At 49.8% G+C, this 21,488-nt stretch overlaps 1 protein-coding gene across 6 annotated transcripts; it reads left to right on the forward strand.

Annotated features, from left to right (window-relative positions):
• Nucleotides 1-1,596: 1,596 nt before the first annotated feature.
• LOC136549452 (AP-3 complex subunit sigma-like) lies at nt 1,597-17,114 on the forward strand. Of its 6 annotated transcripts, XR_010781914.1 has the most exons (8): nt 1,597-2,093; nt 2,291-2,333; nt 2,413-2,474; nt 2,731-2,827; nt 3,212-3,282; nt 9,814-9,905; nt 16,286-16,401; nt 16,513-16,651. XR_010781914.1 is itself a non-coding variant. In XM_066540736.1 (7 exons), the coding sequence occupies exons 1-7, from the start codon at nt 2,025-2,027 to the stop codon at nt 16,892-16,894; spliced, it is 840 nt and encodes a 279-aa protein (XP_066396833.1). In that variant the 5' UTR covers nt 1,597-2,024; the 3' UTR covers nt 16,895-17,114. The 6 variants fall into 6 exon arrangements, 5 of the variants coding, with proteins under 5 accessions (XP_066396833.1, XP_066396866.1, XP_066396841.1 ...); XM_066540736.1 differs by lacking the exon at nt 9,814-9,905 and having other exon boundaries at nt 16,513-17,114; XM_066540769.1 differs by lacking the exons at nt 16,286-16,401; nt 16,513-16,651 and adding an exon at nt 9,992-16,275.
• The last annotated feature ends 4,374 nt before the right edge of the window (nt 17,115-21,488 follow it).

Consider the following 21,488-nt stretch of genomic DNA (forward strand, 5'->3'; position numbering starts at 1 on the left):
TGGGTTTGCGCTCCGACTCGCCCGACACCGAGGCCGCAGGCTCCACCTCACCCAATCTCTGAGGGCTAGCTCCGCCTCGCTCGACCTCTAAGGGCGGGCTCCACCTCACCCGACACCGAGGCCACGGGCTCCGCCTCGCCCGTCCTCTAAGGGCTGGCTCCGCCTCGCCCGACACCGAGGCCATGGGCTCTGCTTCGTCCAACCTCTAAGGGCTAGCTCCGCCTCGCCCGACCTCTGGGGAGGACTCTGCCTCGACCGACCCCGAGGCCAGGTGATCCGTCTCGCCCGACGAAGACCCATACCGCCACCAACCACTCCAGGTCCAAGCGAACGGGCCTAGGTCAAAGCTCTAACACCAGAGAGGTGACCGGCATGCCCCGATATAACCCGTGGCCGTGACGGGCCATACCTGGGGATTCACATCAGGAACAGCGTCGGGCGTACCAGTGCTGTTCTGTCTAACCCTCGTACGAGCACTGACAGGCACGTCGGTTCACCACGACGTCCGCCAGGACAGAGTGGAGTACCACGACCGGAAGACGACGCCTGCGCATGGCATCAATGACGGACAAGGCCGCGACGTGGAGCTGTCCCTGTTGACGTATATAGGGTTGGCGGGACCCGCGTGAAGGAAAAGAAGGACCCGACAATCCTGGAGGACTTTTTCTCCTTCTCATTCTCTCATTTTCCCTCCACTGTAACCCGTGATTTCCCTTGGCATATAAAAGGAAAAGCAGGGCGTCCTATAAGGGGCATCACAACACATTGCATCGATTTGGACTGGAACCCATCGAACCCCGAACCGATCAGAACACATAAGCATACAGCCGGAAAGCGACTGAGCTCTCGGCACCCGTTCGCTCCTCTCACGCTGATGAAAGCGGACGCCCCCCCCCCCCCCCCCCCCCGCCCCGACGAGAGCGAGCGTGGCCTCGACGTTTTCAGAATCACTGTGAAACCACATTTTTACTGATTCACGTTAAAACCTGAATCACTTGGAACCGTGTTGACTCGAAATGTTTCACTTGTTAGCTATTTGGCACGGATGCTTCGGTTCCGGACAAGAGTCTGAACAATTTACACAATATGAAAAAGGGAAACATAAGGAAAATTTACAACAAATATAATATACAAATCATACCTGCCCAGATTTTCCTCCATGGTGAAAAATAATTTTTGCTATGTTTCATTTGGTCAGGAAAAGATGTCACTAATCCTACGTTGATGGGAGTACTACGACATGTACTTTGCGTTACAATGAATACAAAAACAATTCTACTTTAGATAACATTAACCTCCCAATTTAGAGCAAATTATATTATTATAATATGATCTATTCTTTAATTTTGTTTACTACCTACAATTTTTAAATATCCATAACATCCCATCAGATTGCTAACAGCCTGCTTTACTTAGTCATCCCGCAGTAGATCAGCAGCTACCAAGCGAGAGGTCATGTCCGGATGATCATGGACGTTGAGTCCTCGCTGGATGGTTGGATCGGGTGCTACTGCTAAAGTTGCAGGAGCAGTTGTAACTGCACCTGATCCAAATCCGTCATTTCCATATATCTAACAGTCTGCTCATCTCATTAACCCTTCTTTTATCCGCCCGTGACACCTGCCTCCGTGCGGCTTCCTCCGACCTCCGAGTTCCGACCCACCCGGCGCTCCAGCAGTCCCACGCAGCCGCGCGCCGGCGAATCAGTAGCTTCGCTCCGGCGGCTCCGCTCCCCACGGCCCACACCCCAGCGACTCCGCTGCTCCGCTCCGGTGCCCACGGTCCAGCGGCCCCGCGCCCCGGCGCGGCGCCTCGCGCGCACGGAGGGGCGTTTCTGGGAGGGCGAAGCGGACGCCTGCGGTCCCGTTTGGTTGGCGTGGAGGCGAAGCTGCTGCTGGAGCGCCTCCAGGAGCGCTACCAGACGGGCACTACTCATCGGCTTCCTCCGCTGACTAGCGCTCGCGATCTGATCGTTGCCCTGCCAGTGTCCCAGCCAGCGCCGCCTCCTACTCGTAGCCCGCGCCATGATCCAGGCGGTGATGGTCATCAGCACCCAGGCCAAGCCCCGCCTCCTCAAGTTTTATAATTTCCAGGTTCCAAACCTTCTCCCTTCTCTTCATTCGTCACCTAGTCCCTTCTCTTTCTTCACCACCCAGCAAGTGCTCGATCAATTTCCCCACCCAGATCAACCACTGCTTCATCCATGGATCCTTTCTTGCTCGAGGAATTACGTCAGCAAAGCAAATGTTCTTGTCCTTAATTCATTTATTTCTCCGTTTTATGGTTGCAGCCACCCGAGAAGCATCAGGACCTCGTCCGCAGTGTCTTCCAATGTATGCACGGTTCCGTTCCTCATTTCTTCAAAAAAAAAAAAATTGTATGGACGCTGAGCTGTGGAGTTTCTTCTTGCAGTACTCTCTGCAAGGCCCGACAGCGTGAGCAATTTTGTCAAGGTGGACTCCATATTTGGCCTGGTAATGGTTGATAAAGTAGTAAATCTTTGCTAAAGGGGCAACTGGTATGCAAATGCTAGCAATGAATGAAAAAAGTTAATTGGTCAGATGCCATTTGTCTCCTTGGCTTCAGACATGCAGATTGGTATCTTAGGCATCTGTATGTAATCTAAGCTGTGCTAACTGCCCAATGGTTAAGCTGCCCTATCTAGGTTAATTTGCTCATATTATCGACAGAGAGGTGATAAGGTTTGGTTTTCTTCTTTGCGCTTTGCAGGGAACAAAAATGGTCTACAAGCATTTGGCCACACTATACTTTGTTTTTGTATTTGATAGCTCTGAGAATGAGCTTGCCATGCTCGATCTGATACAAGGTAACCTAATGGCTTATTGATGAAAGAGGAAAGCATTCTCATTTTTTCTAAGAAGCGAATTATATTCAGTGTGTTCTGTCGTACTGTACAATCATTAGCTATTTATTGTGCTTCTTTCAGCATTTAATCACCCTTGTATTTAACTTTTTTTATTCTGTATTTAATGCATTATTTTTCTTTTACAAAGTACCTGTGAATTTTGATGTAACTACACTAGCTTGTTCTCAACTTTCTTCTATGTCCACCAATTCTGTCTAGCTACTGAAATTTTCACCTTGCACTTCACTGCCACTGAAGGCTTATTTTGTCTTCCTTTTGTCGAACAACACTGTTATCAGCTCTGATTCTAGGAGATTGATTACTCAAACTTTGTCTTGTGCACAGTTTTTGTTGAAACATTGGACAAATGCTTCAAGAATGTATGCGAGCTTGACATTGTGTTTAACTTCAACAAGGTACCACATGATCCTACCCTTTTTATCTTTTTATACTACATTGTGTGCCTATCAAGGATGTATGGTTTTTATCCTGCTGAAATTTTCATTTATGATTCTTTAGTTGCATGTTGCATGTTTTGGGCAGCAAAAAAGGTGGAATGCAGAAGCTTTTCAACGCTGCATCACCATTTTTTGGCAGCAGTTGGGTTATCTGTATCAAATTAAGCCTTCTGATGCACAGGTCATATGCAGTGCAAATCCGAAAGTTTGAGTATAATAAATGCCTGACTCCAAGAATCCCTGTTATGCAGAATAGCTATACCATTATCTATCCATCTAATTAATTTGTGGTTGTAATAGACAAGTGCGCCCATTCTCTGACTTTAAAGCAATATAGATAGGCTTCAAATGGATGATTTTCTTAGGACATTGTTGGGGCTTAGGGATCGGAGAGCGTATGAATGGGAGGTGAGAGGCCTGGGCTTGGAACCCCGGCGGTGAACTGGCGGCGCCGTGCTCGGCGCCTGGCTGGAGGACGATGACAACAGATAGACCGTGAACAGTAACGCCCGAGAGCCCAAGGTGAGATAAACTCAATCCCAGGCTTAATCTATTGCATAGTAATTGCTCAATACTTATACAATCCAATCTCTAACCGACTCAACTCTAACTTAACCAAATAACAGAATAAAGAGATAAATATCCTAAATTCTAGGACTTGGTAACCAACTGGCCGGCTCAACCGGGTTGTCAGCCCTGGTGCCTGCGCCTGTAGACCCTACCGGTCATAACATCTCTCCCCTCCTTCGGAAACAGCTCGTCCTCGAGCTGAAATGAAGGAAAAAGAGCACGGAACTCATCCACGGGTTCCCACGTAGCGTCATCTTCCGGCAAATTCTCCCACTGGACCAACACGTGCCACACACCTCGCCGCAACTGAGAACGAAGCACGCGTGCAGGACGATGAAGCAGTCTGCCATGACGAAGAGGAGGAAGCGCCGGTGGAGAGGAGGGCGGAATTCCTCGAAACGGCTTGAGAATCCCCACATGAAACACATCATGAATCCGAGCTCCCTCCGGAAGCCGCAGCCGATACGCCACCTCGCCAATGCGCTCAATTACCTGAAACGGACCAGCAAATCGGGGACTGAGCTTGCCACGGAAGCCCGGCACCAAGGATTGCGCCGGCCGATGAAGAAGGCGCAGGAGAACCCAATCGTCAACTGCAAACTGAAGAGGGCGGTGATGGGCATCATAATGCCTCTTGGCATATTCTTGGGCTTGCAACAGCCGATCCCGAACCTCAGTGAGAAACACGTCACGATCGCAGAGAAGCTTGTCAACCTTGTCTGTCCGTGCTGTGCCGGCCGTATAAGGCAACAGAGGTGGTGGAGGCCGGCCGTAAACCACCTCAAATGGCGTCGTTCGAAGGGATGAATGGAATGAAGTGTTGTAATAGTACTCTGCCCAAGGAAGCCACTGCAGCCAAGAACGAGGACGATCGCCAGTGAGACACCTCAAATACATAGCAATTGTGCGATTAACCACCTCGGACTGTCCATCGGTTTGAGGATGAAAAGCTGTGCTCATCTTGAGCTTGACCCCAGCGAGCTTGAAGAGATCGCGCCAAACATTTCCCGTGAACACTGGATCACGATCACTAACAATGGACGCCGGAAAACCATGAAGTCTGACGACACCCTCAAAGAAGATGTCGGCAACAGAAGCCGCGGTGTACGGGTGACTGAGCGGAAGAAAATGCGCCTGCTTGGAAAATCTGTCCACCACTGTTAGAATGACACTCTTCCCATGAACCCGCGGGAGCCCTTCCACAAAATCCATGGAAATATCGGAGCACACTTGTAGGGAACCTCCAAAGGCTGAAGAAGACCCGCCGGGTGCAGATGCTCGGTTTTATTACGCTGACATGTGAAACAAGACCCGACAAAGTCCCGCACAAGGCGACGGTCATGATCAATCACAAACTCCTGACGAAGGCGCTGCAGCGTCTTCTGTGTGCCTTCATGGCCAACACCATGCGCCAACTGGAGAACAGCGGGGAGAACCGTAGACGACGCCGGAACAAACACGCGGTCACCGCGCATGATGAGACCGTCCACGAGACGCCATGGATCGCCACGTTTCGGCACAATGGAGTCGCGCAGCGCACGCAGGTCATCATCCAGCTGTAATTCCCAGCGGAGATCATCGAATAGCTGAAAGGAAGGCTCCGTGATGGCATGAAGCACCAGATCATCCATCTCCCGTCGAGACAAGGCATCGGCAACGACATTGAGAGTGCCCGGCCAATATTCAATTGTAAAATCAAACCCAAAGAGCTTACTAACCCACTGATGTTGGGGAACTGTCGAGAGCCGTTGATCCAACAAGAACTTCAATGCATAATGATATGTACGCACAATAAACTGTCTGCCCCACAAATACGGACGCCAGTGCCGAACTGCTTGGACAAGGCCGATGAGTTCCCTCTCATATGCGGCTAACTTGTGGTGCCGAGCTGCAAAAGGTCTGCTGAAAAATGCCAGAGCCCCAGCGCCTTGATGGAGTACCGCGCCGAATCCAGAGCCGGATGCATCACAATCTACTACGAAGGATTTGTCCCAATCAGGAAGCTGGAGAACCGGTGCACCGGACAGAGCCTTCTTGAGAGCGTTGAACGCGTCCGTGGCTGCGGGCGACCATAGGAAAGCCTCCTTCTTGAGCAGCGCTGTCAACAGGGCGGCCACCGAGCCATACTCTTTAATGAACCGTCTATAGTACCCGGCAAGGCCGAGGAACCCCCGTAGTGCACGCACGTTGCCGGGTTGGGGCCAGGTAGCAACGGCTGCAACCTTGTCCTGATCCATCGCCACACCAGCCGCGGAGATGGCATGGCCCAAGTAATGCAGCGTCGTCGTTGCGAAGTCGCATTTGGAGCGTTTCAACCGGAGGTGATGATCCCGCAGTGCAGTCAATACGGTGCTGATGTGCTGCAGATGCGCCGACCAAGAGGGGCTATAGATCAAGATGTCGTCAAAAAATACCAGTACAAACTTGCGCAAGAACGGGCGGAGCACTGTGTTCATTAGACTTTGGAATGTCGCCGGTGCATTGGACAGCTCGAAGGGCATGACTAAGAACTCGAAGTGACCCTCATGAGTCCGAAAAGCAATCTTCTCAACGTCATCCGCATGCATGCGCACTTGATGGTACCCCGAGCATAGGTCCAGTTTGGAGAAAAACCGGGCCCCGTGAAGCTCATCGAGCAGTTCTTCAACCACTGGAATCGGAAATTTATCCTTGATGGTGAGCTTGTTCAAGGCACGGTAATCCACGCAAAACCTCCAGGAGCCGTCATGTTTTTTGACAAGTAAAACAGGAGCAGAAAACGCTGAGGTGCTCGGGCGGATTACCCCCATCTGTAGCATAGCGGCGCACTGCGACTCCAGCTCATCTTTCTGTAGCTGTGGGTAACGGTAAGGTCGCACGGCCACTGGCAGCGCATTCGGCACAAGATGAATGCGGTGATCACAGGCGCGAGCTGGCGGCAAACCTTCAGGTGTGGCGAACACATCCTCAAAAGAGTTGAGGAGCTTGTCTAGCAAAGGTGTGCCGGAGGTGCTGCTCGCAGCATGGAGAGCATGGAGACGGCGAGTAGACTGCACGTCATAGCGGGTTGAGCCGACCCCACGCCAAAACACACGCCGCCCGGCCTTGTTGAACGCCATGCATAAGTCATCAAAATCCCACAGTATCGGTCCGAGGATGCGCAAGAAGTTGACACCGAGCACCATGTCCCACCGGTCTAATGGGATCGTGTAGCAGTCAACTGAGAGTACTTCTTCGGCAATGCGTATGTCGATGTCGCGCGCGAGCCCCTGGCAAGCGACGCGGTCACCATTTGCGACTGTGACACCGACACCTGGGCACGGATCAAAATGGATGCCCACGCGACGTGCGACCTCCCCGTTGATGAATGTGTGCGTAGATCCCGAATCAAGCAATGCCACGCACTGCACGTTGCCAACCTGGACATAAACCTGCATAGTATCTTCAGTCCTAATGCCTGCAATGGCCGATAATGATATGGTGGGCTTGGCTTGGCCGGCGTCTGCCGTTTGTTCATCCTCATCGGACTCTGGCTCTTCGACAATATAATCTGTCACTTCCAGGAAAAACAGACGTTGACACTTGTGTCCCTGGACATACGGTTCATCACAATTGTAACACAAGCCCAATTTGCGGCGATCTGCCATCTCTGCCGGTGTGAGACGCTTGAAGGGCCGGCCTGGGGAAGATGCCGAAGCTGCTGAAGATGGCGTAGCACCCCCTGGCGTTGGTATGGCGGTCTGTCCAGCCGGAGCACGCCGAGGAGGCCGAGTGGGTGGTGCTGGGAGTGCGAGGGCCGTTGATGCATGGCGGCGCTCATAAGCCCGAGCCAAGCGCATGGCGTGGTGCAAGTCCTGGGGGTCATGGAGCTCCACATCAACCCTGATATACTCAAGCAGGCCTCCGGTGAACAGCTGTGCTTGTTGTAGCGGTGCCAGATGTCCCGCATGCGCCAGACGCGCCTGGAAGGCTTCCATGTAAGCATCGATGGAGGCACCGAACGGTAGGCGAGCAAGGTCGGCAAGATGGTTGGTGGAGAGCGCTGGACCGAAACGCTGGTGGCAGAGCAGACGGAAGTTGTCTCAGGACGGGCGGCCGGAGTCGCGTTCCAATACATAATACCATTGCTGTGCAGATCCTGTCATGTGGAAGGATGCGAGCAAAACCTTGTCCGTCTCACGGGTAAGCTGGCCGCGGAAGAACGACTCGCAACGGTTTAGCCAGCCGAGCGGGTCTTCTTTGCCGTCGTAAGTGGGGAAAGACAACTTGTGGAACCTGGGGATGCCCGGACTATCCCCATGTTTCTCAGGTTGGTGGCGCGGTTCGTGCACCACCGTCGCCGAGGAGTAGACCGGCGCGTTCATGATGGAGGACAGCGACGGAACCGGTGAAGGTGATGACGGAAAGGGGATCGACTGGATCGGCAGCCCTTTCGGGTATGGCTGAGAGGTGACGGCCGCAGCCGTGGTCACCGGAAGCTGCGCCGATGATCCCGGCAGAGATGGTGAGGGCAGGATCTCTGAGACGACCGGCTCTGACGCCGGAAAACTCCCATACCCCGGCATGCCATACTGTAGGAGCGGCGTGGTGGAGTATGGCAGACGTGGTGGCGACAACGGCCCCGGACGGTTCTCTACCGTCGCAAGGCGCAGGGACATCTCCGCCATCTGTCGCTGCATGCCTTGGAACATCTCTCCCATCTGCCGCTGCATGGTTGCCAAGGCGGCCATGGAGTCTTCAAGGGATGGTGGTGGGGGAGGCGGTGGACGGGCGCCCGTCGTGGCGAGATGAGCGGACGCCGACGGCGTGGTGGTTTCGGTGGAGGTCACCGCAGCGGTGGCGGCACCGGCAGGAGCACCAGAGGAGGCCATGGTCTCCGATACCAGATTATTGGGGCTTAGGGATCGGAGAGCGTATGAATGGGAGGTGAGAGGCCTGGGCTTGGAACCCCGGCGGTGAATTGGCGGCGCCGTGCTCGGCGCCTGGCTGGAGGACGATGACAACAGATAGACCGTGAACAGTAACGCCCGAGAGCCCAAGGTGAGATAAACTCAATCCCAGGCTTAATCTATTCCATAGTAATTGCTCAATACTTATACAATCCAATCTCTAACCGACTCAACTCTAACTTAACCAAATAACAGAATAAAGAGATAAATATCTTAAATTCTAGGACTTGGTAACCAACTGGCCGGCTCAACCGGGCTGTCAGCCCTGGTGCCTGCGCCTGTAGACCCTACCGGTCATAACAGACATAGAATCACCCCAGGTGGAGTTTGGATGACAGCTGCCTTAAATGATGGAGGGCACTGCACCGCCGCACTGGGCACCCCTAGGGGAGAGGCCTTGGCTAATCAGAGAGAGAGAGTTGAGAACTTGAGATACATAGGACTCCTTTTTTAATTCCATTGCCTTCTTTGCCTCTGCATTGCGCACATCCTAATGTAGAGGAGAGTCCTCACTCTTCCGAAATCTAAGCTGACAATAGACAGAAACAACCTAAATAAAAAAAGATAGAATCGTGTATATATTACAGAGCAACTTCAAAACTAGGAAATCTGCACCATCCTTCCTGCTTCCTACCCATTATTGCTGCTGTCCACCTTAGCTTGCCACCTCCCAGTGGTGTAGAACTTGAAAAGCAATGAAGGACCAGGCTACTGGAGCATATTTTCATGCCTTGGCAATAGAATTTTGTTAGTATGCAGATACTGGTAGCTAAGGAGGGGTACGCTAAACTTTAGCTCCTTAGCACTGAACCTGCGGATGCATATCGTGCTGGTTTTCCCTTGTTCACTGCATTCTCAAATGTTCACAATGAGATGTACTTTGACGTTTATGTATATAAATGCTCAGTCTTAAGACAAAATGCGCCGATAATTCACTCTGTTCTTGTGTTTCTTCATGTTCCTTTAATTTAACTGTCAATATCTGATGCAGCTGCACACGATTTTGGATGAGATGATGTTGGGGGGACAGGTGACTGAAACAAGTTCAGAACAAATAATGAAATCTGTGGAAGAGATTGAAAGGTTCTCCTCGCTGCCTTCACCGCTCCATATATTGTCTACACTCTTATATGTCTCATGCTAATATGACTGTCCATTACTTGACACAGTGAAAGTGCAATCAAGCTCTAATTGTGGTTTTTGGTGATAATGACCACGTAATTAGAGAACTAATGAGATTTATCGAGATGACAAGCAGGGAATTTATATTCGAGGATGCTACACGAAACGGAGGAGCCCCTAGTTACAAATGTAGATGGCTTCAAACTCAAAAGAGGTTTAAATTCTTTTATATTTTGAATTTGAGTATAGGAAAAGTCGTACTATAAAGGGGGACACAATGCTTAAGCTAATAATGTGCTACCAAGTGCTCAAACAACCACATGCATCCTCAGATTCACAGCCAAGACAGTCTACACTTCACTATTACCCTTGCTATCTTGCGTGGTGTGGCACTGCCGCACTTGAAGAGAGGCATTGCCGCACTTGAGTCGCGGCACAAGGAAGTTAGCGCCCACGCTGACTTCCCCGTATGGCTCGAGACGTATTAAAAGGTCTCGCCCGACCCCAAGGCTGCGGGCTTTGTCTCGCTCGACCTCGAGGACGCGGTCTCCGTCTCGCCCGACCCTAAGGACGCGGTCTCCGTCTCGCCCGACCTCGAGGCCGCGGGCTTCGTCTCGCCCGACCCCGTGGGTGCGGTGACCGTTGGGGGCTGGGGGGTATATATACCTTTCCCCTTCTTCCCCAACGGCTCTCTGCCTTTTCTTCCTCACTTCAGCACGCTCAAAACAGAGCAGGACCTCTCTCCCTCTCTCCCTCCATTGTTGACCTTGAGCCCCCAAGCAAATTCATTGATTTCCCCATCAATCCTTGAGGGGAAAGGGTCCAAAACTCGATTAGAGAGCAGCTCCATTGATTCCCCAACTCTAAAGAGCACTTAGTTCATGTTTTGAGCGGCGGTTGTGTTTGTTACTCTTAGAGCTTGGCTCCTAACCGGTTAGAGCATCGTCCGTGGAGCTTGCCAACTTGTGTGGCAGCCCCGGGAGGTTTGTAACCATCTCTTGAAGCTAGTGAACTCACCTCTCATCTCAAGAGTTAAGTCTCTTGACTTGAGAACGAGGAAGGGTTGGAAAGCCCTAAGCCTTAGTGGCTAACCTCAACAACGTGGAGGTAGGCAAGCCTTGGTGGCGAGCCGAACCACGGGATAAATCATTGTGTCATCTGTACTTGATTTACATTACTTGCATGACATATTGTGGTTGAGGTGATTTTTAGGGTTTCTAGTCGATCTACTTATGTGTGGTGTTCCTACCACTTCTAGCTCTTGATCTGTAATTGTCATACTTGCAGTTAGGTAGGAAATTTTTCCGATCTAAGTTTTCGTTCACGGATTTTAAACTGTGATTCGAAGTTGTTGTCTGCAGGTGCGGCAGTGCCGCTGTTCTGGCCCGGCAGTGCCGCCCTCCAGAACGGCAGTGCCGCAGGATGAATTTGATAAAAGTTTGAGTGTTTGTTTTAACATGCCTATTCATCCCGTCCTCCTCTAGGCCAACCAGAGATCCTACACACAGACTAGAGAAACAATCGAGCACAACCAGCTTCATACCCAAGTCGATTACAGAGCGTTTTACCCGTTAGGTGTGAACATGTTACACAACTGAGAAGACATACCATTCAGCCTCATTTTAGTTCTCTGATGGCATCTGACGGCCTGGGTTGTCATGTTTCATTGTATGCCTCCCGAGCTGTACTCTGTAAGCCTGTAACCTAGATATGAATGCGGCATCTGCAGTCTAATAATACTGCCTGCTTTATATGCTTGATTGTCTGACAGTGCTTGCTGAGGTTCAGACATGCATCAGTAACAAAGTAGCAATATTATAGAGGGATCGCTGATCTCTCACTTGCCTCATGTATCATGATAACTCAGATCACTGTTAGTTTTTTTTCAACCAGACGTTGCCCATTCATGGATCTAGATTTCCCTTGGGCTTCATTTTTGTTTTTTGTTTCCTCTGTGCTTATATGACAGTTATCTAAAAATTTTGATCATTGTCAAACAATCAGCGTGTGCCAGCTCACACACTGTGTCAATTCATTAGCTGATTCATCTTATAAAAAGGAGGTCCAATTCACCGCTGTAATTGTAAGCATGATACGATTTTTGAAGAAGCGGGAAGAGAGACTTGTGCTGCCCGTATGAGCTGGTATCCCAGCAAGCAGCAAGGTAGCACCGTAGCAGCACCCATTTAATGTTTCCGTAAACCTGGGTCAAATGGTCTTGTATATAAGAATGCATTTGTTTATACATGATATAAAAAAATAAAAGTATTGACGCAAGTAATCGTAACAATAAACCGGCCATGACTATTCTTTGGCCAAGCTTAAACATGGAGACAGGTTACATGAGATATTTATGTGATCGTTTTTTACTTCCACCTGATTGCGGAGTAAGTGCAAGTGAAATTTTTCTAGCCATCTGGTCTGTTGCATCCGATGGCTGATATTTTATTGAGATCTAAATGTAATTAGATCTTTGAATTGAAGTTAGGTTCCTCACCATTTACAGCAAAACTGGTATTGAGGCTTCCAGCCCGCACTTCCCGTTCCCATTACCATGAGCGATCATGGCAGCTGCGCCGTGCGGCGGCCGCCGACGGCAGCGGAGGTGGTGGGGCGGCTCAAGGACGATGGCGACTTTGATGCTCTCCGCCGCGCCATCGTTCAGAAGGTCAAGGACAACGTAAGCTTCCCCCTAAACGTCAATTCCCCACATCCTTTACCCAAGGGTTGCGATTTCGTCGCTCTTTAGTCCCTAATCCTGTGCAGTGGAATTTTGATGCACATGCCACTCCTTTTCACTGAATTCTCCGGTGGATGGCTCATCGCTGTTACTTAATTCGATACTGTGCTTGATTGTTTGTAAGAGATTGGAATGGAATGGGTGCTGATGCGGAGTGTAGGGTTTCTCCGGAATTTCGTCCGTTTGGTCTGCTATAGGCCTTAAGATTACGATGCTATATACGGAGCACTTTAGATCGAACCCTGGTCGCGGCGTGCGTGAATGGATCCTTTCCTTGGCATAGTTCTCTAGTGGACAACTGCAGAACTTTGTTTAAAGTACTGGCTTGAGTTAGACATAGATCATCTGTGTTGTGTCTTGTTTGTGTGAACTCCAATATGAGTTCTGAGTTCAGGTGTTTGTTCAGATATGAAATTCTAAGGTTCTAAAAATGGTCTAATTCGATGTTTGTTACAAAACGTTTCAAAATTATAATTTGCAGGATGATGGAAGAGAACTTGGAACATAAGAGAGTGTCTGTACTGTGTACCCTTTTGTATTTATGTTATTCTTTTTTCGCGACCGAGGAATATAGCCCGTTTTTCATTAAGATGAAGAGAATTACACGATGCAGCTACGAGAGAACCCTCGTAGCACAGATTACAAACCGTGAGTGACCTGGAATACAACTTATAAGAACAAGAAAAAAGAGGGAAAGAAGGAGCGACTGCCCACAACACCTGGAACCTACAAACTGAGCCTGCAAAAAAGATACAACGCAATGGTTGCCTACAAACAAGACAGTGCCCATGGTGGCAAAGTATCCACCTAAAGCAGCAACGGCGGCAAAGCATCCACCAACGAAGACACGACGGCCAAGTATCCGCCAAGTAGGCAATGGCGGCAAAGCATCCGCCAAGGATTCCACCGACGACCAAGTATCCGCCGGGGAATAAGCGACGACACCTACCGCGGCAAAGCATCCGCAAGGGGAACGACCATAACACACTCGGCAACAAAGCATCTACCAGAGTGGGGGCCAACGACAACGATAGCAAAGTATCTACCTGAAGAACCAATGACGGCCAAGTATCCACCATGAAGACAACGATAGCGGCAAAGCATCCGCTATGAAAGCTAGACGATGACGGCAAGGTCAATTGCTGCAGGAGAACCATTGCGAGTAGAACATAGACACATTCAGGCACAGTGAGGCCGACGACACGGAAGGAGCCACTGATGTCGGTGACCACATGGGGGACGAGCCATAAGAGATTCTTCAGCGACGTCTTCAGGAAGGGGGATGACGCCCAAGGGTACCACCATGGACGCCATCACCGCTGGCCTTACAGCTTGTAAGGCGGGGCTTACACCCAGAATCTGACGCCGTCGGCGGGAAGCATGGGGTTCATCAATGACGCCTCTAAGAAGGTACGTGGCGCCTAGGGCGTCACCGTCGTCTGCCCGGCCAAAGCCGAGCTGAGTTTTCGCCTAGAACTCCACGCATCCAAGGTCACCGCATCGACGAAGAGGTCGAAACCGGTGCATGGGCTCCAGCAATGACGACAGGCATGGCCACAACGGTGCAGGCGCAGGCGCAGGGGGCACCACCGCGCTGACTCGGCATCGCACGGATCCAGGCCAGGGACGAACTGCTGCTGGGCATTGACCGCGGACAGGGCCAGGGGTCGTCGCCAGCCCCAGCTAGGCCGCTGCCAGACCCGGCTCCAGCCAGGCCGCGGTCCCAGCCCCAGCCCGACCGCCGGAACCAACCAGGCCGCTGCCAGTCCCAGCCCTAGGCAGGCAGCGCAGATTTGGCCCTGGCCGCCAGCAGCATTGCGGACGGGCCCAGCTAGGCCCCGGCCCCAGGCAGCCGCTGGCGCCATCGCAAGGCGTCTTCCGCCGGCCTCCGGTCTGGATCTGGCTGTCCGCCACGTGTAGCCTACGACGAGGGCTTCTTCACCAGGCAGGGGTGCAGGGAGGTGGAGGCGTCAGATCCGGCCCGGGAGCCTCGGATCCTGCCAGCCGGCAGCTCCACCTCGCCGGAGAAGAAGATGGTAAGGGGTGGTAGTGGAGGAGGGAGGTGGGAGGGAGGGCGAGCTGCGGACGACACCCTCTTTTCGGGGCCGCCGCTGGCCGGAGGGGAGGCGTGGGCGGGGAACCCTAGGCGCCGGCGAGGTCACCCCCGAGTCGCCCGTTGGGATATGCTGAATTTGGAAGGAGGAAGTTTCAACTTTCAAGAGTTTCCCTCTATCCGACGTGTGTAAAGGTTCTCCAAAAGTTTCCCTCTATCTGACACGTGTAGAGGTTCGCCAAAGTTTCTATGATAGGAAAGTATACATCTGGATGTAGTCTGCATGGGAAACGGAAGGGTCAATTGTGACTTGTGAGGAGGTCCCCCCCCCCCCCCCCCCCCCTCCCAGTTGTGTTTCAATACCTCGGGGATGTGGAAATTGGGCACTCAAGAAGATAAAAATGTTTCGTGCCATGCCGCTAAGACCAATGTTTTCCTTTTTGTCGTATTAGGATCGTGCAAAAACTCATCCTGCCACTTCCAGCACGTGCAATACTCTTTGCGGCGCAGCATTTACTAGGGCTATAAATGGAGTGGAGAGTTGAATCATCCACCACTAGAATGACTATTCAATGACATGCCAAACATGGTTACAATGGATTAGTGCTTGTGATGAGTAACAGATAAATAATTTTATGAGCTTTTCACAATTAGCTGCAGGCCTTGCCATTCTAGTTTGACCTTGTTGAGCTGCTGCAATGTGGGTGACTAGAGATAAAAGCTCAGATAAGTAACCACAATTATCTGAAACTGCAACACCAGTTGTAGAGCACCAATTGTTTGAGTCATTTCTCAGGGCTATTGTCATTTGGGGAACATTTGGTATTACCTCTGGTGATGTTGCATTATTATTATCCAGTCATCTGTTGACAAACGTGAGACACTAATCTGTATACTTTTGTCGTATACAAATGTTTTCAGCATGACGTTTTGCTTTGTTATCAATAATTCGCATTTCCTGGCCAGCCAGGGTATTGTACTCCCCTACCTTAGAAACAAAGCCAGCCAACCAGGGAGAGTAGGAGACATCTCTCTTGACGTGGTCGAGATTTTTTTTATTTATCATTATGAGCCATGCTGATTGCCAGTTGCTCAACTTCATTTCAAATTGTTCCAGTTGTATGATGAAAATGGTCTCTTCTTTGTAGTGACTTTATTTATGTAAGCTGTGGCAAAAGAAATTTCCTTTGTATAAGAAGCATGTGATGTCTATCTTTTTTCCTTTTTTGATTGAGACATGAAGGGTTTGTTATCTATGCATAGTCCTTTCAACCATGTTTATCGCACATTTAATTGATTTCCTCTGATCACAGAATAATTACAGTTCTTCAGTTGCATCACTTGTCTCTTGGGCAATTTGAAATTTGTGTTAAGAGTATCTATTTCACCATGCTAGGTGGTGTATACTCTGCTTACATGGCCAGCATCCTGCTCAGTAGATGTAGATTGCAGATAGTGCATAGTAACCTTTCCTTTGTTCATAGGATATTGGCATTAGTGGTGCGGTGCATACTTCTATAAGTTTATGGCATGCTATCTTTCTTGCAGGAGGTACTACGCAACAAAATCATCTCCGAGGTAAAGCAGTCAGTGGTTCTACAAGAAGAGGGATCCGAGAGGATGAAATTAAAAGACCTATCTGATGCAATTTTTCAAGATATTGGGTAATTTGAGCCACTTCTTTGCAAAAGGCTTCAAATGTATCACTTCTTAAATTCTCATAATAGATATTGATTACTAACTCAAGTTGCTGCTAAACTGCTCTTCATTATCAGGAGCAGAATAATGGGCGAAATCTCAGATGAGGTATGGAGTGTGATCCAGTCAAACGAAACTGATATACAGGGAACTGTGAAAGCCGTCTACAATAGGATACTGAACCCTGAAAAAATCCCGGAGCCTTCTTCCAAGAAGCTGAAGCGGGAAGGCAAAGATGAACAAGTTTTACCAACAAAAACAGCAACGACAGTTGCAGTCGAGGCGGAAGATGATGATCCGGAGGAACCACCGGGGTTTGGTTTTGACAATACTCAGCGTAAGCCATCGATGAATTTGGAAAATCGCAATGAAGCGAAGCCAAATGGAGGTGAGCCAGCGGCTATCAGCAATCCAGGGGATGAGGAGGACGATCCTGAAGTGCCCCCTGGATTTGGTTAATGCAATTCATAAACTTCAGTGGCAGTGCAGCGGTTTTTTTATGAGCAATATACAAGAAGGGAAATGTTTAATTTTCTGTTGTCAGGAAGAGGAATGCTTTAGCTCATGTCTGCGACTTGAGAGGTACCAAAGTTGAAACCCGTGTAATGGTGGCTAAGTCCATGCAGCCGCAGGATATCTTTTACTGTGATGCCGTGATGGTGGCAAATATGTTTGGGCCTGACAACGAGTTGGTTGTGTGCGTAGTTTCTGACTCTGTTTCTGTCCTGCTTTGCCTCCTGAGTTGCTAGTTGCTTGCTCCCTGTAAATGTTGCAAGGCGGGGAGCCCATGTATCATGGTGAGGTGGCTTTGAAGCCCATGGGCTATTTTGGGCATCGCCGAAGGAAGAGTATATATAATTCTTGTGAATTTCTCGTAACATAATAAGATTGGGGCTCTTTGGAACACATGATTCTTAAAAGACAGGAATGGGGAAAGTAGATTCTTAAAGGAATAGGAAAAAATACAGGAACGAAGCTGCATATCATTTTTGTCCTACTGGAATTGAGAATGCTGGAAAGTTTTTAATGTAGCGTTTAGAAACGACACAGGAAGATTTATAGAAGAGAGAAGGAACACAGGAAAGTTTTCCAAGAAGGTGGACATAATGTGAGAGACCTCTAAATTTTCTATGATTTTGTGGGGATGGTCAGTCCTCCATTCCGATTGAGACACGTATGAAAAAATATTGCTATATAGGATTCAAATACTGCAAAATCCCTTAATGAACCCTATGTTCCCTTAGGCCTCGTTTGGTTATCTGAGATTGATTCCTAGACGAATGCTTTGCTTCACAAATTTGTACTACGCAGGAACAGTTCTAGGCCTGGAATAGTCCGTTCCGGAACAACCGAACGGGGCCTTAAGAAGATTGGACTATGGTGATGTGGTGGGCAAATTCAGCTAGTCTGACACCTGCGTTTTGTGCTGATTGCCATTACATATTCGAGCGTAGCAAATGCGTGTTAGGTTAGTTCATTTTTTTTTTCTTTTTGAAAAAAACATCAGATGTTAACTCAGTTTGTGCATCACAGAAGGGGTGGGAAGTTTGAAAATTGAAACCCTGTCAATGAAAAAAGGGATAGCATTCAACTCTTCATCACCCGGCCACACGAGGCCATGGGGCCAGCGGCGGCTCAAAAGCTGGATCTGTCAAAAACTGGAAAATCCTTCGCCTGAGCTGAGTTCTTCGTTACACCAAGGCAGGCGCTCCAACATGAATCATCGTAGTCGCAGTCCGCCGAAGCCAAACTCGAACGCATCATTGATCCTAGAGGAGCCCTACCGCCAGTCCGCCACCGCCCACCGCTGCCTGCTACGACGACGACAAGCAGCGGTAAGTCGTACCACCAACGTACGAGTCCGGACTCGAGGAGGGAGACACGGCCTGCTGTGCGTGACGTGCCTCGCGCCATATAGCCCCAATAGGCTTTGGCGAGCCGATTGGAAGCTGGCCATTGGCAGGGCGTGAGCTCTCGAGCACAGCTCGGAATCAGGAGACGCTACGCCGGCCAGCACTGGTAGACGTTAGTACTACGCTCTTCTTTTGCTGCAAGTGCATCACTACGAACTGGCCGTTCCAGCAGTCTCCAGTGCCAGGCTGATACTAATCCGAGAAGAATGCACTCCTCGCTTCCCGAGAAGTCAATCATTTTAAACTTTGACCAAAATTATATAAAAATACTAACATTCCTGATACAAAATTAATATCATCAGATTAGTTATAGAATATATTTTTATAATAAATTCATTTAGAGACATAAATATTAATACTATTTGCTACAAACTTGGTCAAATTTGAGCTACTTTGACCTATAATTGTATTCTTTTATCTACGGATGGAGTATTATTCCTCCTGTTCCCGTCAGCATTGCCTGTACTAGACGAGCTTATTCGACCACTCAACAAGGACGACGTCAGTTGCTGCCGTATTCTATAGAACGTACTCCTACTACATGTAGGAGTAACATTCTATCAAAGTGATCAGTGACCGCCACTCTCTCTTGTCCAAGCTTTTTCTATACTCTTCTTTTTAGCTTTCTACTGGAACAGTTTAATTTTCTTCCGTGCGACAGCCGCAATGTTGCTCGACGTGATTGGAAGAATGAAGCCACCTTTCGTTTTCTTTCACGTCGATCGAGCAATGATGTCGCCGTATAGTAGAGATATATAATATATCAGTATATATCAAATACTATCACAGTTCCTTCCGAATGAGTGGATATGAACGACATGGGACCCACCTGTTGACTGTTGTGTCTGTATAACAACAGTGTACTCCGTACGCACAAGTTTGTAACCGGATTCATAATATTATACTGCGGATACAAGTTTATAATGTACATTTGTACTGCATCTGGAAATGCAATGTTCTAAGGTTGCTGCCAATCTTGTTTCTTGCTGTTAACCACATGAACATTATATTTCCGACTGACCCGTGTGTGTGTGTTTTGGCCTTTTTGGGAGCTACGCAAGCTGTTCGGCTGGCATTAAAGCTGGAAAACACTGAGAGAAAAACACTGCTCTGGCTGAGGAAAAAAAACTGGCCAGCCAGCCGAACAAGCCGATACGGACATGAATTGCTTGCTGCAAGGAACGAAGGCTCATGACCTGACCTGCACCAAGGACGGACTGCATACCGCCTCTCCGCGATCTGAATCTGAAATGATGGGGCCTAGGAATGAAACAGCCGGTGCGTGATCGATCGGTCGACCTCAATCAAATACATCTCTTGGACCAAGAAATGCTGGAGCAGGATATCGATCGATCGTCGCCGAGAAGGATCGTCAAACAATTAATCATCTCGTCTTGTCCGATCCAAGCATTCAGAATTCCGGATGCTTGAGCTGCATGCGTATACAGGGCAAACACGTAATGAAAGGCAGGCGACGACGTCTCTTGGTTGGAATGTGTGTTTTGTCGATTGGCGCCCGGTTTTGCGTTTGCACGTATCCACGGTACGATGGGCAATCTACTTTGTTCTCTCCTGCTGTCTTGCACCTCCACCAGGAAATGGAGCTCTGAATTCTAACCCATGAGGATGTTGTCTGGCTCCTTTGTTTCATCGATCTTGTATAAGCGACGCCACTTTATAGTTCTCTATGCGTGCTTCGGAGTGACGGCACTGAATTCACTATTGCTGACTGCCCGTCGATGCCTTCAGGACTACATACCGACATTCTAAACATCACAGCTCCAAAGAAGGAAGATGGCCGGGGATGTGATGACGATGCCATCTACAGTTTAGCTGCAGGAAATGTGGCATCGTGCAAGCATGTGTGAGCACGTACACTCGCATAGAACATGTAGGCCCCTCGGAGAATAAGTAAACATGAATTTAGTACGCCACTGGCACGCTGATTATTCTTCAGCTCGCGGCGGCTATATACATGCTGTCCCTCTTGGAATTATTGGATCCGGAATCTGGAAACAGCGCGCGTGGCAACTTTTCCTTTTGAATGAAGGCAACAGTTTGATGGATGTAAAAATAGTGCGTGTAGTACAAGCTGGCTACAAGCGGTTCTATTCTCCGTCCACTGCCCACTTTTCTGAACAATTAAAAGGCCCTCTCTGCTCAATGCTCATGTGAATAGAATAGTCATATATACAGAGGAGAACCAAAAGTCCCCTTGTCACGACTCATCCAAAACGGCTTTACCGGTGAAGCCAGAAAAACTGGTTTTTTCCGGCTTCTAGTTCATTTTAACCCCGGCTTACAAAACGGCTTCACGCTACAGTGCCTCAATTTACGCAAAATAAATAAAGCCTGTCAGGTACCATAAAACGGGGTACCCCGAACGTTTACCGAAAGAATCACTTAAGCCCTATCAAAGACAAAGCCAAAAGGTAAACCATCGGTTGACCATCGGTTGACCTCGGCATTGTCCGAGCCCACCGGTTCTCCGCCTCGCACGAGACCTCGCACGGGAGGCCTCAACGGCCTGCCAAGTCTCCGCCTCGCGCGAGGCCTCGACGAGGAACCAATTCTCCGTCTCGTCCAAGGCCCCGCGCGTAAAGCCTCGAACGAGACAGCGATTCTCCGTATCGTTCGAGACCGGCTCGACAATAACCCGTCGCTTCTGCCTCGACCGGGCTCCCTGACAGAGCGTCACGTCCCATTAATGCGTCAACCACTCCCGCAATCTCAGCCGGACGATGGCTCGACACCGCAGAGTGGCCGACGGGATAAGAAGTCGCATCAACGCAATACCGACCAGGGCAGGGCACGGCTGGGATTACCGGCCACTGTGTTCTGGTGCTGTGCCCACGATCAGCGCCTGCACTACACTGTGCCACGTAACCCCCGCCCCGGAGACAACGCGGCATGGGAAGTCTAGTCCGGGTCACCATAGCCTCGGAATCAGCGTACGAGACCAACTGTTCCCTCCAAGCCTCGGCAATCTACATCAGGGTCTCGACAACCTCAGGATTCACGTCTGCTGAGACCCCCACGATGGCTCAGCCTCGGCGCCAACTAAGCCTCGGCTTCTCGCGCAGTCAACACACAGTGACCAGCACGCCGACCGCCACGCCCGCTTCGAGATAACACTGGAG

The sequence above is a fragment of the Miscanthus floridulus genome, chromosome 1 (genome assembly GCF_019320115.1).
Source record: "Miscanthus floridulus cultivar M001 chromosome 1, ASM1932011v1, whole genome shotgun sequence".
Lineage (NCBI taxonomy): Eukaryota > Viridiplantae > Streptophyta > Magnoliopsida > Poales > Poaceae > Miscanthus > Miscanthus floridulus.

Excerpts from the sequence above, each read along its gene's own strand:
- LOC136549452 (XM_066540736.1), top strand. The coding sequence starts at position 2,025 with ATGATCCAGGCGGTGATGGTCATCAGCACCCAGGCCAAGCCCCGCCTC. Across the intron at positions 2,828-3,211 it reads CATGCTCGATCTGATACAAG|TTTTTGTTGAAACATTGGAC; the intron begins GTAACCTAATGG and ends TCTTGTGCACAG. Across the intron at positions 16,402-16,512 it reads GCAATTTTTCAAGATATTGG|GAGCAGAATAATGGGCGAAA; the intron begins GTAATTTGAGCC and ends CTTCATTATCAG.